The 18,868-nt window shown below is 36.4% G+C and overlaps 2 protein-coding genes across 10 annotated transcripts in view; one reads left to right on the forward strand and one right to left on the reverse strand.

Moving 5' to 3' along the window:
* The window catches only part of LOC148951358 (14 kDa phosphohistidine phosphatase-like), a 163,399-nt gene that overhangs the window by 60,859 nt on the left and 83,672 nt on the right, over positions 1–18,868 (forward strand). The gene's annotated exons all lie outside the window — the stretch shown is intronic.
* Positions 1–18,868, reverse strand: part of LOC148951359 (phosrestin-2-like) — a 97,939-nt gene that overhangs the window by 6,999 nt on the left and 72,072 nt on the right. Inside the window, exon 7 of the mRNA XM_089090251.1 lies at positions 2,766–3,019. Coding sequence (XP_088946377.1) covers positions 2,766–3,019 — 254 coding nt within the window. The remainder of the gene's footprint in view (positions 1–2,765; positions 3,020–18,868) is intronic.

Here is an 18,868-nt window from a genome sequence, read left to right on the forward strand (position 1 = left end):
TGATTAGACTGGAAGCCATTGACAAATCTTGTTCTTATACGGGGCTCCTACGGCGTCAATAAAGTTAATTAAGCTGTCCACAAAGTTAATAAACCCTTTTCGTTGCATAGCTTTGTTGATTTTATTGCTGTAGGAAAAAAGTAGCTTTATTTAACTTTTTCAAGGAAGTCCACAAAGTTCAGCCAATAGCAGAAGACTTGTGGAAAATTTCAAATAAACCACACACAAATAAGTGTCTACGCATATTATAGCGTATACTTGTTTAAATATTTTGCTGGGTAAAATAATAAGGGTTAGGCAAAAAAAAAACATCTGAGTCTTACTTATTAAGAGAAAACAAATACTTAAGAAGGTGGTCTTCTCAGCTACACGTCTGATTAATTCAGTTATTTGCTATGAAAAATTGTTGTAAAGTCAAAAAGGTGAAATTCTTGTGTGAGTGGGGCCAGCTTTACGGTGCTCAATTAAATCAAAAACTGTATTAACCTTGAGGATGCTGTGGGAGCCCTGCATTAGGGAGTGTATTGACTTAATTGTCCCAACTCTAATAAAGTAACTAATATGAAAATCTGGGGTATTGATACTAACGATTATGTTTATTATCAACAAAACTTTAATAAGTAAACTTATCTTGTGAAAGGCTATAATCGATATAGTTTTTTTATATTCCAATGGATTGTTTATCTTTCTACTTAGGCCTACGTTGTTATTTCTTCCAAGAAACTCCGATTAAAGCAAAACTTTGTAGAATGCGCTTCTCAAAAAACCTGAATTTTAGATTGGTCAAAGAATATAATGCATTGAACTCATCTCTCTCTTAAGGACTTCTAAAGCCTTGGAAATTTGTAAGCTCCCTTGTAATTCACTTAGAATAAGTTTTTGCTCTGTTGATATTTTATTTGCCCCCACCCCCTTCTATATGCTGTGATTGCCGTCCTATCACGTTCGGTCTTTAAAAGAAGTACTAGAAGTTTAGTTCCAATCGAATGAGACCCTCTTCCAAGCTTTTACGATAACTTTTTCCATACGGTGTTGACGGGGGAAAAGAATAACTAAAACAACACGGACGGCACATGACTCTTTATTGTAGGCAAAACATTGTCTCTGATCGACCGAATGAGTTTCTTTTTTTTTTTTTTTTTTTTTTTTTACGGAATATTTTGACAAATAACAAAAGTAGGAAAATCCACATCTTTCCTGAAATCAATATTGTTCCTGTCTCTATTTTTCTTATATGGTCACTTGTCTTTTATTGCTGCTTGTTGTTTCTTTTACTCATTTTCGACGGACCTTAAATTCTAGTAGGCTATGATGTTTCATCTTTTGGCTTTATATTTCTTGTCTAAGGTTTTTCGTTTCTAATCATTTGTTTTTAACTCAATTTTTTTATTTTTTCATCCGTTCTACTCGCTTTATTCTTAGCTTTATTCTTAGCTTTAGCTTTATTCTTTATTATGTTTTATGTTTTATTATCTGTGTTGTCAGATCTGGAACATGAGTTCGGCTTCATTAGCTTGCGACGGTCGTTAATCAATAAAGTTTTATCTTTCAGTCTGTGATGATGGTCGAAACTCTGTGCATAGGGATTATGATTATAGATACGCGTAATCAGGGCCTTAGACTTAGTTCAGACGTTTGGGGGAAACGCATGGGATTTCCTTTAGGGAGATTGTTCACACGTATCCGAACTGCAAATATTGGCAAAATATTCAAACATCAAAAGTCATGACTGAACATACAGACTTGGAAGTTGCTTTTTTAGCTAAGTTGACTTTTCGTGTAATCTGAACTTGAAGCATCATACAAAAGTTGATAGTTCTGTACAAGGGCAATCAAATTGGGTGTTTTATGATGCCTGACAATCGACAAGTTTTTCAAATTTCAAAAATATCGCCAAAAATTCCCAATCACTTCAGCCCTCCGTACGAGTCCGTACGGAAAAGCTAGAAAAAAAATCCAAACCATGCTCCGAATGGGAATTACGAAACTCCCTATCGAAATTCCCATAGTGAGAATGGGAATTCCCAAACGTCTGAACTAATTCTTAAGAAGATTATAGGGTTTTCTTAGGGACCTTATGCTTGAAAAAGAGGACAGTTTTATGCTCAAATTCACGGATGATAACAGGAGTGAACCCTGTCTGATGGCAGGCAGTAAAAAAGAAAAACACAGCACATGTTCTTTCGTGAGGATTGGAGGAGAATTTCTTGGACTTCTGCGAACACAAAATTTGATGTCGCCTTGCCCCCTCCTTAACTCAAACTAAGCCACCAAAGAAAGTTTTAACTTAATCTCCATTCGTAAAACAAAACAGGATAGATTTACCAAAACAATAACTTAAAAAATTCTCATTTATAAACCGAAATCATTCCTACCCCCTTTAATCGAATCCTTTATCCATCTGTTAATGAATGATAGTCTAACTATCGATTTTCGGCTGTAGAAGTGGATTTTTTTTTTCCAAAAAAGTAATAGCCAACGGAGAAAAAGCGTAACCTAAGGCCCAGAAATCGAGAGTCTAACAGCCTACCTACTGAGGTAGCCGGACTGTTTAGTATGTTTTTCACCTTTGATATGGTTTTCCCTAGATTTATAGACACCTTACCAATTATATAAATTAAAGTGTTTGCCCATTTTAGGGCAGAAGTTCCTTACTTGGTTGGCTCTGAAATTAAATTTAAGGAGAACTAGTGATTATGTCCGTCAATATTATGAAATCTGCTAAACGTTTCAATCTGGAACACTGCTGGTTAAGCGGGACTTACTTTTATTTTTTTGATAGACTTCTCTGAGGTGTTATCGATGTCTAGTGATAAAACAATCTTTTCTTTTGGCTTGTATGTCCTCTTGTCTAGTGATGCTGTGACAAATAATTTTCCTTCGGTAAGGATTTGAATATTTTTGTAAATTGTTTCTGTTGGCTGAGACTTTTCAAATATAAATCTTGGAACTTCTTGTGTTACTCGGATGTTCATCTTGACCATATTTTGTCGCAAGGGATTTTCGTCATGGAAATCTTCTGCAAGAAGAAAAGAGGATAAGCGAAATGTCGGATAACGAAACGAGGAAAATTCACTGCTAGTGAAGACAAGGAAAGGTGCAAATATTTCGGTCGTGAACTCCGCTCAGCTATCATCAGTATAAAAAAGTCCAGGAAATGCTAACAAAAGACAAACGTTAAAAAACTAACCTTCAAATGAGAAGTCATTCTCTCATGTGAACAGCAGAAACACGATATAAATAAATAAAATAAATAAAAAAAAATATATAATAATAAATAAATAAATAAAACATCAGATATTGATCTTATCTCTTATTGTCATGCTTCGCTAGGGTGGTTTCTAAACTCGCTTAAGGAGAGGAGATAGATAGGAAGTAACATTTAAAAATCATACTTAGAGCATAAAATGATAATTTGGAATTAGTTATGTTTATGTACTGTCCTTTGATCTTTTAATAGCAGATAGACAGTTTCGTAAGCACAAACTGGAACAATACGCGACATGACCTGAATAATTCCTGGTTTGCTCAGACAGCCCTCTTCTAAGAACATTTCAGTTTTTTAAACCATTAAATAAGAAGAAACGGTTTTATTCACTAAATGTAAGGAGAAACATTAAAACTTCAAAAGAACAGAAATCATTCCGCATATGAGGTGGGCTACCCCCTCCTCATTACCCTCTCTTAATGCTAAAGTTTTATAAGAACTTTCAAAAAAGGTTCTGATTCCAATTACACGGCCCTTGTGTTTAATTAAATTAAAAAAAACTGACGGTGAGCCAAAATAAAAGCTGCATTAACTAAAAAACGATTAGAAATTAAATAAAAAACAACAAGTTTTTTTAACTAAAAGTAAGGAGCGACATTAAAACTTAAAACGAACAGAAATTATTCCGTATATGAAAGGGACTGTCCCCTCCTCAACGCCTCGCTCTTTACACTAAAGTTTTTTATTGTTTGAAAAAATAAAGTTATGAGACAAAGTCAAACTTTAGCGTAAACAGCGAGGCGTTGAGGAGGGGACAGCCCCTTTCACATACGGAATAATTTCTGTTTTAAGTTTTAATGTCGCTCCTTACTTTCAGTTTAAAAAACTTGTTGTTTTTTATTTAATTTCTAATCGTTTTTTAGTTAATGCAGCTTTTATTTTGGCTCACCGTTATTGCATAAGTAAACAAAATTTGCATAAAAATTTTACTTTTCTTTTGCTAAATGGCTGTCTTTATATTTGGTTCTGACGTAATTTACAAATTAACATACGTAACGAAATTTTATACTCGTATATTTTTCTTCTGGCCAAAAAAACAAAGCTGCAGATTTTTGTAGACATGAGCTTGAAACCTATGTAATAGGGTTTTTTGATACGCGGAATCTGACGGTGTGATTTTCATTAAAATTCTTTCACTTGTAGGGGATGTTTTCCCCCTCTTTGAAAAATGAGGTAAATTTTCTCAGGCTCATAGCCTTTGATGATAATACTAAACTTAATAAAATTTATATATTTAGAATCAGCATTATAAACCCATTCTTTTGATACATTTATTGACATCAAAATTCCGTTTTTAAAAGTTTCGATTACTATTGAGCTGTATCGCTTGTTTTTTTTATTACGTACATGTTATTACGTATATGAGGGGGTTCTCCCCTTAGTCAATACCACGCTCTTTACGTTAAAAGTTAAAAAAAATTTTCATTCACAAACCCCTGAATCACAAAGGCCGTTTAATTAGAATAGATAGCTCTTTTGAAAGCACTAAAAAAGAACTGTCGCGTAAAGAGCGAGGTATTGACTTGGGGAGAACCCCCTCATATACGTAATAATTTCTGTTTGTTTTAAGTTCTAATGTTGCTTCTTACTTTCAGTTGAAAAAACTTGTTTTTTTTAAAATTTAAGTTCTGATCGTTTTTTAAATAATGCTTGGAAATCCGGCGCCCCATTCATAGAAATTTCCCTTACCCCAAAGAAACATTCTCCTCGGAAAGTAACCCACTCCTCCAGCCCCCCCCACCAGAAAAAAATCCTTTCTGAAAGTGTCTGTATACTTCCCAGTAACCAATACAATATGTAAACAATGGGCGAAGTTCATAACTTGCAGCCCTTCCCCTGGGAGCTGTGGGGAATTAGGTCATCCTTAAAGACATATTTATTTGATTTTCGACTATGCTGAACAAAATGGCTATCTCAAAATTTTAATTGGGTGACTTTGAGAAAAAAATGAGCGTGGGAGGGGGCCTAGTTGCCCTCCGTTTTTTTTTGGTCACTTAAAAAGGGCACAAGAACTTTTAATTTACGTTCTAATGAGCCCTCTTACGATATTCTAGGACCACTGGGTCGATACTATTACCCCTGGAAAAAAAAACAAATAAAAACGCATCCATGATCTTTCTTCTGGCAAAAAAGGGAAAATTCCACATTTTTATAGATAGGAGCTTGAAACCTTTACAGTATGGTTCTCTGATACGCTGAATATGATGGTGTGATTTTCATTAAGGTTCTATAACTTTCAAGGGGGTCTTTCTCCCTTTTTTCGATATCGGCTTCGATTTTTTCGAATCAGCCAAATTTTCTCAGGTGCGTAACTTTTGATGGGTAAGATTAAACTTGATGAAACTTATATTTTTGAAATCAGAATTAAAATCTGATTCTTTTGATGTATCTATTGGTATCAAAATTCCGTTTTTTATATTTTCGGTTACCATTGAGCCGGGTCGCTCCTTACTTACAGTTCGTTACCACGAACTGTTAGATGAATCGTCCTTAATGAATTCAGACAAAAGATCGAGCTTTGCGCAAAGACTGGGATATTGAGGAGGGAGTAGCCTCCTCCTGCCATGAAAAATTCCTCCATAGAAAGTTCCTCCCTAGTAGAATTCTTTCGCCGGGAAATTACCCCCCTGACAATTCCATCCTCGCTGCGAAGTCCCCCCAGAAAATTTCTTGCTTACAATTCTGTCTGCAAAATACTCCTTAACATACTTTAATTTGAAGAAGATTTGTTTTTATTTAATTTCAGATCTTTTTTAAGGTCATGGGGGAATCCCCCCTCTATGTTGAAAATATTTCCCGGAGATCCCCCCCCCCTATTGGAAAGTTTATTTCGCAGAAAGTTTCCCCATGGAGGATTTCTCCCGTGGGAAATCCTCCCCACGTAAAAATCCCCCAGAGAATTTCAATTCCGCTGAAAGTTTCCCCCGGACAATTCCCCCATAGCATCTCCGCATGTAAAATGGGGTCGTCAACGAGAAATTAGACAAATAAAACGGATTTCGTATACGAATTCTTTCAAAATCCCCTGGAAAGTTCACCCCGAAATTTCCCCTGGAAAGTTCACCCCGGAAACTTCCACCCCAACGGTAAATTCTCTTCGTAGAAAATCCATCCCCAAAAAATCTCCTCTCCCCTGAAAATGTCAGTGGGCCTATATTTCCTTATAACAAATACTAAATGTAAACAATAGGCAAGTTAAACAACGCAAATGTAAACAACTTGCGACCCTTCTCCGAGTGGTTCTAGGTAATCGTGCCATCTCCAAAGACATAGTTGTTCTACCTTCCAACTATACTGAAAAAATGGTTATCTCAGAGTTTTGATCAGACGTCTTTTGGGAAAAAGGGTGTGGGAGGGGGCTAGTTGCCATCCAGTTTTTTGGTCACTTAAAAATTGAACTAAAACTTTTAATTTCCGTTCGAATGATCCCCCTTGCGATATTCTAGGACCATTGGTTCGATATGATCACCCCTGGGAAAAGACTCACAAAAAAACCCAAATAAACGCACATCCATGATCTTTCTTCTGGTAAAAAAAAAAAAAATACAAAGTCCCCATTTTTTAGATAGGAGCTTGGAACCTGTACAATAGGGTTCTCTGATACGCTGAATCTGATGGTGTGATTTTCATTAAGATTCTTTTTTTTCACTTCTAGGGGTGGTTTACCCCCTTTTTTGAAAATCTGGCAAATTTTATCAGGCTCGTAGCGTTTGATGGGTACCTTCAAACTTAATGAATATTATATATTTGGAATCATGGCTCACCTGATATCGCGTCACGAATATAAATTGTGCCTACTCTGTCCTTCAACTAAATTGAATTTGAAAATCTAGTTTCGTATAAAAATTAAAGAGCGAACTCAAAACTTAAAGCGATTAGATATTAAATTGCATGAAGGATCCAACCTAAAATAAGCAGAATTGTCTATGAATAAAGAAGAGAAACTTAGAGCGAACATAAATGAAAATGAGCAATGAAGCCTAATTTAAAACTAATGTAAATTACTATAAACAAGGGGGGGGGTAATTTAAATGTAAATTAGTATCTCATTCTTCCCGAAATGTTTTCGTTTTAAATTTGGCTTAGTTATTCATTTTAATGAATGTTCCTTAGAGTTTTTTTGTTATTAGTAATTCCCTCTTGTTTTCGGTTTGACACTAACAACCTCGGAAACACTTGATTACCAATTATGTTAGAAATCCAACGTCATTTTATAAAATTTATGCTCATTGTATTTTGGTTTGGGACTTTTCACGGATTTTTTGAATTTCTCACGCAGTAATATTTACTTAGGAAAGTTCTGAGTCTCGCAGCTTTTTTATTTATTTATTTATTTATTTATTTTTTTTTTTGCTATTTATATAGACTGGGTGGCTGGTATGAATTGGGAATAAAAAGATTTGATTGTAAATTTAGAGTTGTAGTGTTCTTTTATAGACACAGAGTGATTGGAGGGCAAAGAGTCCCCTCTGTCGTACCAGTTGACGCTAAAGTTTGACTCTTAGTCACAACTCTGCTTTCCAAGTAATAAAAAACTTTTAGCGTAAAGAGCGAGGTGTTGAGGAGGGGACATCACCTTTCATATATGGAATGATTTCTGTTTGTTTTAAGTTTTAATGCAGCTCCTTACTTCCAGTTGAAAAAATTTGTTTTATTTTTAATATTTAGTTTCCGATCGTTTTACAAATAATGCCAGGATATCCGTGAGACCATAAATGGTGGACACGATTTTTGAAGACCGCATGGCAAAACTAACCCTCAAGAATTGATAAAAAATTATTTTTCAATGTGTTGATAATGTAAATTAACTTTTTGTTCTTGAATTTTTTCTATTTCACACTTGAAACACTTGATTACCGACTTTGTTAGAAATCCAACGTTATTTTATAAAATTTATGCTCATTGTATTTTGGTTTGGGACTTTTCACGGATTTATTGGATTTTTCACCCAGTAATATTTACTTAGGAAAATTCCGAGTCTCCTGGCTTTTTTTTTTTTTTTTTTTTTTTTTTTTGGCTACCTGTAGAGACTGGATGGCTGGTATAAATTGGGAATAAACAGATTTGATTATAAATTGGAGGACACAGAGTGATTGGAGGGCAAAGAGTCCCCTCTGTCGTATCAGTTGACGCTAAAGTTTGACTCTTTGTCAGAACTCTGCTTTCTAAGTAATGAAAAACTTTAGCGAAAAGAGCGAGGTGTTGAGGAGGGTACAGCACCTTTCATATACGGAATGGTTTCTGTTTGTTTTAAGTTTTAATGCAGCTCCTTACTTTCAGTTGAAAAACTTGTTTTATTTTTAAAATTTAGTTTCCGATCGTTTTACAAATAATGCCGGAATATCCATGAGACACAAAATGGTGTACACGATTTTTGAAGACTGCATGGCAAAACTAACCCATCAAGAATTAATAAATAAATTATTTTTCAATGTGTTGATGATCTAAATTAACTTTTTGTTCTTGAATTTGTTCTATTTCCTGTGCACCTTTCGTTGTTTTTCTTCCTTTTTTTTTACAGTCAAGGATTGTTATTCTATTATGTGACATATTTTTTTAATTATATGTTGATTTTTTGATTACATAAACTACTTCTAAAATATCTAAACATGACTTGGTTAATTTTCTGAAGCTGGTATCATAATAGAGCTGAAAATTGGTCAAGGTTAAACTAACTAAATAAATTTTTGGAGAAAATCTTTAACTTCCACTATACTTTACCCCCAGTCCCCTTAGGTCCCATGCATTTTGCCATGTGTCACTCTTGTTTTCACTGTGAATCCATAAATTGAATCAATGATGACACAATAAAGAAACAAAGAAACACAAGAAATATATAAGTTGGGGTAAAGTATAGAAGAAGTTCCTTCAATATATTTTTTTTTTTTTTTTTTTTTTTTTTTTTTTAGCATAATATTTATGGCGTCAGATACTTAGGAGTATCTGACAAACCTCCATTTATTTGCGTAGTTCAATCATCTCAAGGTGTTAAATGTATATTAAAGCTTTTTTTTAAGGTATTAAGAAAAGGATTTGCAAGGATAATATCTACAGGAAGATCGTTCCAGATAGAAGTGCAACGCCGGATGAAGCTGTTCCTCAAGTACTTGGTTTTCGGCGTATCCTCCTTTAGATAATTGGACCGAGCCGTGTGCCTTCGTGTCTGCCTTGTCGGCTGGACAAAGGGGGGCACAATTCGAGAGAGCTCGTCTGAGGGAGGCAAATTCATGTACTTGTAGAAAACAGCCATCGACGCTACATCAAACCTTTCATTTAGAGGCTGGAGCGATTCTTGTGTAGAGGCACAGCCCGCCCTATTTGCCCTATTTGGATCTTCTGAAGTGGTGCCAACAGCGTTTTCGGAGCACCAGCATATAGCGGGCATCCATATTCAGCTATGGGTCTGATGCAAGACTTGTAGAGTGGGATGATCGAGCTTGAAGGAAGAAGGTTTTTGCAGCGAAGAGTAACTCCCAGCTTTCTTACGCAGGAGGCTCTCACCCGATCAAGGTGGTTGTTCCAAGAGAGATCGGTGTAGAAATGAATCCCCAGTAGACGAAGCTCGTTGACTCTCTTTATAGTTTCATTTTTGAAAATGAAACTGGGGTGTTCACGTGGCACCTTTGATCGGGTAATAAGAAGCTCCTTTGTTTTCGATGCATTGAAGTTAATCATCAATGCATCAGACCGCTTTTCAATTTTAAAAAGATCCCTTTGTAAGGAAAGAGAGGCTTGTGTTGGGTCTTCTTATCGTGGGACGGCTGAGTGTGTCGTGGAATCATCAGCAAAGCACGACATAGGGTGTGTGAGGTGGCCTCCCATGCCGTGAATGTATATAATGCAAAACATGTGTCACAAGAAAGATTTCAAGTGTACCTCAGATATCATTTAGTATTCATCGGAAATGAACCCGCCAATAATAAATCGTTGAGGATGATTAGGAGTAATGTTCTCTAATACTTTACTGACATCCATGAACACCGTACGCATAGAGTTTCTTTAGCAGGCCATAGTACCATATTCGGCCAAAAACTTTTGCATGACAGAGGATAATTTCCTGATCTCGTATCCCATTGCCAGAAGGTCAATGCAATTCTGGTACTATGCCACTAGGCAGTCAATTGTTGAGCGTTTCCGGCGGAATCCATATTGGCGATCGCCTAGAAGGTCATTTGATTCCAGGTACTGAGGAAGTGTTTTATTGGAGACGTTCTCGTCAACTTTTACACCACATAAAAAAAGGCTGGTACGCAGATAGTATCCCATAGTCGTTTAATCGCCTTCTGACCTTTAAGTACGCATAAAATGGGTGAACTTCCTTGTTTGTGGGGAATTCCTGGATTAAAAGCAAGGCTAGAAGAGCAATGACAAGGGTCCAGCTAGTTTGGCACTGCAGGACTGAAGGACAACATTTGGTTGGTTGTCAGGACCCGTAGCTTTGGTTACATCAAGATGCTGCAGAATGCAAATAATCTTGGGAGCAGAAAAGTTTACGCGTTCCAGGACAGTGTTAGTTCGGTCGGAGAAATTTGGCACTTCTCTACCGTCGTCGTCCAGATTCAAGAATTCGGCAAAAGCCTTACCAAGAGCTTCAGCCTTTGCCTGTGGATCTTGTACCACTATCCCGTTAGTCTGGAGAGAAGGAATTGCGGTCCCCTTGGACGACGGTAAAGCCTCTTTGACAATTCTCCACCAACTCTTTGCCGAAGCAAGTTGAAGCTTGTTGGCGAATTTTTCCTTATGCTGGAACCGGGACTGCCGAATCACTCGAACTGCATCTTTGTGCGCATTTATGAATGCAATTCTGTCCTCTTCGCTCTTCGAAAGTAGCCATCGCTTGTGTGCCTTTTGCTTTGCTCGGATTGTCTTCTTACACTGGATGTTGAACCATGGTTTGTCCTTGCTGGACACCTGGATCCGCTTTGAAGGGATATGCTTTTTGACAGAGTCAACTATGGCCTGCTGGTACTTTTCTGCAGCTTTCTCTGGGCCTTCAAGAAGGATGTCTCTCCACTGCTGAGAAAAAAGAGTGTTTCTCAAACCGTCCCAATCACCACTTTTGTGTAGCCAGATTGTTCGCTCATGCTTTAGTGGAGGCAGAATACGTAGGTTTCCACGTGAAACGACGGCAACGTGGTCACTGGTGAAAGCATGACCGTCTACCTTAAAGGAGTCAGGGTGATCTGCAAGGAAGAGGTCAAGACGAGATGATCCGTTTGGGCCGTGATACGTGTCGAAATCGACAAGTTGTTCCAGCACGTAAGAGAGAGAGATAAATCACACAAGTCCGACCCTTCCTTATCAGTATTTTTGCTGCGAAGCCACACGCTATGATGGACGTTGAAGCTCCATAGAGAGATAATGGCAGACTTAGCGTACTTGCCCCGAATATATTCGAGGGAGGCTTCAAGGTAGCTGGTAATCTGGTAAGTTGGAGGGTTATACACGGTACCGACAATCACGGATTTATTTGGGAGGGTCACCCTAACCCACAGAGCTTCTTCGCCTGCTGAATCTGGTATGTTCAGGCATGAATAAGGTATATGGCTCTGTATATAAACAGCGACACCTCCTCCTCCGTATTTAGCACCGTCAGTACGCTCTCGATCCCGCCTGAGGAGCGTGTATCCCTGCATGGCAACCTCACTGCTCTGTTTTTCTTGGTTTAGATTGGTCTCAGTGATGCACATGATAGATGGCTTGACCGAGTTCACTAAATGTAGGAACTGGTCAAACTCAGATCTGAGACCTCGTACATTGCAGTAGGCTACCGTAAACAGGTCCATTTGGATGGTTGGTGGACGTGCTACAGGTCGTCGTCGAAATGGCTGTTTGGTCCGAGGCTTTTTGTTGTTAACCAGGCAAAAGAAGCTTTGCCGGGTGGTTAGCCCGACAAAGCCCATAAATCCATTGCCATGCATCATTAGACGGGGAACGGTGCCACCTGCCAACGCACCTCATTACCGCATCTTCAACATGGAGGTGGTACCCCATAATGAATTAGGATTCGGCACAAGTGCCTCCCACCTTGCAATATAAAATGTCTTTTTCTCAATAGCCCCAATTCTTGGCTAATACCATTGGTTTTCAGCCAAGTGGATTGGTGCGCTGGATTTTCGATCCTTTGTCCGAGAGGACGAGGGTTCGAACTCTAGTGTACCCAATTATTTGGTTTGGGAAGGGGGTCAGTGGCGTGACTCTGTAAGCTCAACCAGAGTCGACCCAGCTTTAAATGGGTACCTGGACAAATCTTGGGAAGGTAAACAGGAAGGGTAAGTGAAAGCACAGGACGGTTGGCCCTAAAACCCCCCCATTGCACTTCCTGGCTAAAGGGCCAAGAAACGGAGATCAGCAACGCCGGTAGGGACTGTAAAGTCCAATGCCGGACCTTTAATGTTATTGGACCTTTGAACTATGCTAAACAAAATGGTTCCCTTGAACGAATTGTAAGTTCGTTGCCCAGTCCTTCTCCTTTGACAAGGCTTGGGGGTGGTTGATAAGAGGTGCAATATGTGCAGCCACATCTGGCGAAATAATGCCATGAAAATATAGTCTTTTCTCAATTTCAAACATTTTCCCTGGGAAACTGTTCTAGTACGTAACTTAGTAAAGCAATAAATAATGAAAATATAATTAATTTTTTTTCCAACTTGGAAATTTTATTAGACGAAGGGAAATCGCGGTCAAAGCAAATTCCGTGTGCTTTTTCCTATTGTCGGATGCTTTGAAAAGAAAATATCGAGGTTGTTTTGCCAGAAGATGACAATCCGATTCATCCACATACCTATCCTCATCGCCTTAACTATGAGGCTTGAGCTGGATCAATCCTAAAAGTCATTCGATTCAGGCGCAGCAACAATAATTCTGCTTATCCTCCTAAATAGGTAGGTAAGTTAAGATAATGAAGCGTTACCATTTGTGTAGCCTATTAGTCATTTCTATTATAAGGGGCAAGCAATCCAGAAACGGCTTTGCATATTAACTTGAATAACTCCATAAGCCCTCGCCTATACATGCTGCGAAAGTGTATCTCGAAGAATCGAAATTAAAGGGACACTATGTCTAAGAAAAGGCCAAGAAAAACAAACAACATTTGAAATTACACTAGGTACTTTCCAGAACTCAGAAACGGCTTTGCATAGCAACTTGAACAAGTCCACTAGCCCTCGCCTATTCATGCGGTGAATGTGCGTCCCAAATAATCGAAATTAAAGAGACATTATGTCTAAGAAAAGACGAAGACAAACAAATAACATTTGAAAGATCTAGGTGCTTTCCGGAACTAAATTATCATTAGTAACCATTACTTATTTTTTGCTAGAAAATTTTAAACAAGTTTTGTTATTTCTTTTCTATGAATGATCATAATGACCTATTAAAATATCGTATTAGTTATTTAACTTTTTTTTTAATCCTTTTTCCGCTGTTACCATTATCTGATAAGGGTATGCAACAAAAGATTGTGTCACTTATTACGTTATAATCAGAGTCGACGAGTTAGCGTTGATTGCAAGTATTATTTATCCCCCCCCCTGCCTCCATACCACTTTGTACAGAAAGAGTGGTAGTATAAAATTTAAAGGGTACTCATCCGATTTATATAGTCCTAATGCTAGTTTTAAGACCCGAAAGTGATATTAAGGATGCTGGCTTTTTTTTTTATTCCCAGGGTCCCTCTGACCTTCACCGGCATCAGATCCAAGTTTTTTTTGTAACGTTTTCCTCAGGATTGTCCAATTAACATGATACTGGCGATGACATGGCTCATGCATCCTCAGTGGTACGGTTCCCGAACTATGCAAATTGACCATTGTTCACAGATAGGCTTCCAATATGCAGCTCAATAGTAACCAAAACTCTTAAAAATAGTTTTGTAACAATAGATACATCAAAATAATAGAATTTATACGTTGATTCCAAATTTACAAGGTTCATTCAGCTTAATAGCACCCATTAAAAGTTACGAGCCTGGGAAAATATGCCCAATTTTTGAAAAAGACGGGAAACAGCATAAAAACTCAAGTGATATTAATGAAATTCACACTATCAGATTCAGCATATCAGAGAACCCTATTGTAGAGGTTTCAAGCTCCTATATGCAAAAGGTGGAATTTTGCATTTTTTGCCAGAAGAAATATCACGGATGCATCTTGGTTTGCTTGTTGTTTTTTTTTGTTTTTTTTTTTTGCTTTTCCCAGGGTAATCGCATGGAACCAGCAATCCTAGAAGGTCAGTGGAGGGAGCATTTGATCCGAAACCAAAAATTTTTGGTGCCCTTTTTAAGTGATCAAAAATAACGGAAGGGCCATGCCTCTTTTTTACCAAAGTCATCCGGTAAAATTGTGAAATAGCCGTCTGATTCAGCATAGTTCAAAGGTCTGATAACTATGCCTATGGAGATGAAATGGCACCCATAGTCCCAGCCACAGTCCTTGGAGAAATGGATGTATGTTACGCAATTTGGGCATTGTTCACATACAGTGTTTGTTATTGAGAGATATACGAAATTTTTTAGGGGGGAAAGTTTTCCGTGGAGAGAAAAGTTTCTGGGGGAACTTTCCATGACAAATTTTAAACGGGAGGGAGGGGATTTTCGAGCAATATTTGAAAATTCGTCATATATTTAAAAAAAACTGAAAGTAAGGAGCAACATTAAAAGTAGGAAAGATCAGAAAGTATTCGATATATGAAAATCCCCCACTCCACCCCCCAGAAAAAGAATAAAAAATATTGCGTCAGTATTGCTTCTACATTAAATGTCTTTATATTTTTTCGTGACGCACAGGGCGAAAGCTGAGGATCTTCTTTTTTATAACAAAAACATTAATCTTACAGCTACAGCATAGCAAAACAAATTTGAGTAGCCTATTATTTTGTTTTGCTCATTTGTAATTGTTTCAGCACTTTGGAACTTTATCCTGCTTGTAAACATTTTTAACTGGCGTTTTTGTGTTGTTAAGTAACTTTTCTGTGTCCATAACTTCTGTCGAACACAACGTCAGTGTTTTGTTGCCAGTGAGCTAGTGACAGTTTGATTTAGTATTGTTATCCCTGATTTTCAAAGGAGGGAGAGGGGGTAATTTCCAGGTCCCTTTTTGAAAAACGGTCAGAAATTAAATAAGGAAAACAAGTTTTTTCAACTGAAGCTAAGGGGCAACATTAAAACTTAAATGGAACAGAAATTTATTCCGTATATAAGGGAAGCTGCCCTCTCTTCAGTACCTCGCTCTTTACGCAAAAAGTTTGACTTTTTGTCCCAATTCTTTCAGAACAGCTCCTGAAACACAAGGACTCTTTAATTAGAACCAGAAGCTTTTTTAAAAGTAATGAAAAACTTCAGCGTAAAATGTGGGGTACTGATGAGAGGGTAGCCCCTCCCCCCATCAAAATTGTTCTCTATGACACTTTAATGATTATATTCAAAGAAACCGTCATTAGAAATGAAAGTTATTTTGTAAAAATACAATAACTCAGTTCTGTTGAAAGGAAATAAAGCGGAACTCTGAATGAACTATACTTGCTTTTTTGAAACATATTAACAGTTGCAAAAAAAAAAAAAAAAAAAAAAAAAAAAAAAAAAAAAAGATTTTATTATCCCCATAGACTCTTTATCTCCAAAAATTGATTTTCAATGGTTTAATCCCCATAGAAGTCCCAACAATTTTCAGATTCTCAATTAGTATAATTAAAAATCCTCCTCGATACTCACCCTGTATTTTATAATAAAGCATTACTTGAAAAATATTGCACAAAACTATTGCTGATTTGTCATTTTTCTGAATATCTTGCCGAATTGGATTTATATTACCAGTGAAATTCCAAAAGAAAAAAAAATTGCTATAGACTGAAAATAAAACCGAAAGCGAAAAAAAAAATCAAATCTAATTTGAAATTAGCAAATATTAAAAGAAACAAATATTATTGCACATATTTTATCTAAGAAATCATTATTTTCTTTCCTTTAAACGTGGTTAACATTGTGATTTTTAAGTTTTTGGTTTATTTTATGATAAATAAAAAGTACTCTTCGAAGTACATAAACTTTACTTAGATATTAGTTTTTATGTTCTTGAATTAAATAAAAGTAAAAGAATTAGTAGTGATGAATTAAGAATTAATTTAAAAGAACTAAATTGAAAGTCAGAAATATATTTTGCTTAGAAATTCTTTTTTTTTTCCTGTAAATTTAATCAGTATTTTGGTTTTCTTCTTTCTTATTTAATCTTGCGACAACAAAAAGCGTTCAAAATGAATTTAGTTATTTGCAACAGATGGGTAGCAGCAACTAAAAAAAAAAGAGAAAAAATAGTTTTGGAAGTTTGAACGGTATTCCAGTTCTTAGTAGGCCTATTGCAATGAAATAAGGGACATACTGATCAAAATATAGTAGCTATCAGTGAAGTGTGAATAACGCTCGTGTCTTCATTGGAGCTTACGGAGGAGGATATTCAATTGTTATATCCACTAAACTTTTTTAAACTGGACTTGATTATATATTTAAAATTCTATTAGTTCAGGTTGAATGTGTTATTTTAAACTTTGCCTTGATTATTCATTTTTTATTTTTTTCATCTTTTTTTTTGTTCATTTTTGTTTTCAGTCCTTTGCAAGTTTGAATCGTTATCAGCTTTACTTGTGCCCTGTTTAAGGTTTTAATATCGCTATTGATTTCTTTAAAGGTGGTTTTCTTGGACAATGGTTTTCAAGTTAACAAGTCAAAACGGCTAGGGTTTTACTTCCTTCTGCACTTATAACACTAAGTGTGTTTTTCTGTTTTTTTTTTATTCTTAGGTCTTTGATTTTTTGGATTGGACATTTCTTCTGATTTTGTCTGAAAAATCAGGTCATATTACATATTTTAGCAAGGTTTTGGTGTCTTCATCCTTCTGCATTCTGCCGTCGCCTGGGGAGGAAGTGTCAAAAACCTTTAACCGGAGATTTTTCAGGCGCTCCATCCTTTTGAGAATTTGAAAACCTGAGAAAATCGTTTTTTGCCCCAATATCACTGATGTATCTCTTTTTTTTCATTATAATCTGAAGAAAATATTTATTGCAATCCACATATTAAATACAAAAGCTTAAATCTTTCACGTGTTTTGAAAACAAATTGGTTTACTTGATCATTTTTAATTTCCACAAAATGTCATTGAAAAAAGTATATCGTAAGACAGTACATTTCAAGAGGAATACTAATTAAAGATTACGATTGAACTCAGAATACAAAGTTGCATTGAGAACTCAACTAATTTATCAGCTGTATTTACAGAAAAAAGGAAATGCTCATTCGTCCTGCTTTTCTGTTGCAACAATCCATGATGTAATATGACAGAGTATTCCTTTACTATTTAGAACTCGTTGAAGTATTAGTGTCTTATATTTGAGGAGTAATTATGGGATAGGGAGTGCTAGGGCTGTGGTACTAGTGGTCCGTAAAAATATTTTCTGATAAAAGATATCATTTTCAGATTTCAGCACCAATTGTTGGGCAACTGTTTATATAGTATAAAGGATATGTGCTTTTCCACCTCGAAGATCTTATTTATTTATTTTATTCAATACAGGAGAAAGCCATAGGCTTGTCGTAATATAAAAAGGCACAAGTCACGGTTTCGCTGATAACTTTCTTTATTTGATTCATTAGTTTAGGAGCATTATTGCCTACGTCGTGATTCGGCCTGAGTGATTGAGTGATTTGAAATGAAGGGAAGATCATATCCTAGTTACGTTTCTGCACCAGAGAATAATTGTTTCTACTGGAAAAAGATTTTCTTGTTCATCTCTTACAAATCTGGAAATGAGTAGACTTTTGCCAAGCCGATAATTTGGGAGTGACGTTTAAAAAAAAATTGGAACAGAAAATTTTTCAAAAGTAAAATAGTCAATAATATATTTTGATGTTTTAATGCTGGTCAGTTGAGGAATTGTAACCATCATAAATCGGTAAAAACGCTATAGCTGCCAAATCCATCATAAATTAGGATTTGCGGTCGATTTTTGGAAGAAATCTGATAAATCCTAATGGCACCATTGCTTGGAAACTCGCGCCGATTGTAAAACCTGCCCCGTGTTCAACAGAGCTTATTGCGATTAATTGCAATAACTTGCTGAATGAGTGTGATTATTTTGTCTATTGAACATGGTTTTAACATCAAACTGAATTTCCTACAAAAAAGTCTTGCAAACCCAAAGAACCTTGGAAACTAACCAAAAATATCTTTAGCGTATATAAATATCCACAGATACGAATTGCAGCTTATTGAGCTGTGAGAAAATAGTTAAAATAAGATAGCCAAAATAGTTAATAGCTAAAATAGTTAAAATAAGAAAATAGTTAAATAGAAATGGCTTCAATAAGTGCTTTTGAATGCAACTCAATAATTGCAATACGCTTGTTGAACGCGGGGTGGGTTCATCAGTAATAGTTCACAATGACTGCTTGCACCTTATTGGCGAATAAGTAATGTTACCAAACAGGAAATTAACTGACACTAAGAATCAACAATCAAAACCAGAACGAACAGAAATAATTCCATGCGTAAGAGGCTCTGCCCACTCCTCTACCCCTCGCTCTTCTTGCTAAAGTTTTTTTGTGCTTTAAAA

Source organism: Artemia sp. Qi Xiang Cuo, chromosome 6 (genome assembly GCF_049724085.1).
Source record: "Artemia sp. Qi Xiang Cuo chromosome 6, ASM4972408v1, whole genome shotgun sequence".
Taxonomy (NCBI): Eukaryota; Metazoa; Arthropoda; class Branchiopoda; order Anostraca; family Artemiidae; genus Artemia; species Artemia sp. Qi Xiang Cuo.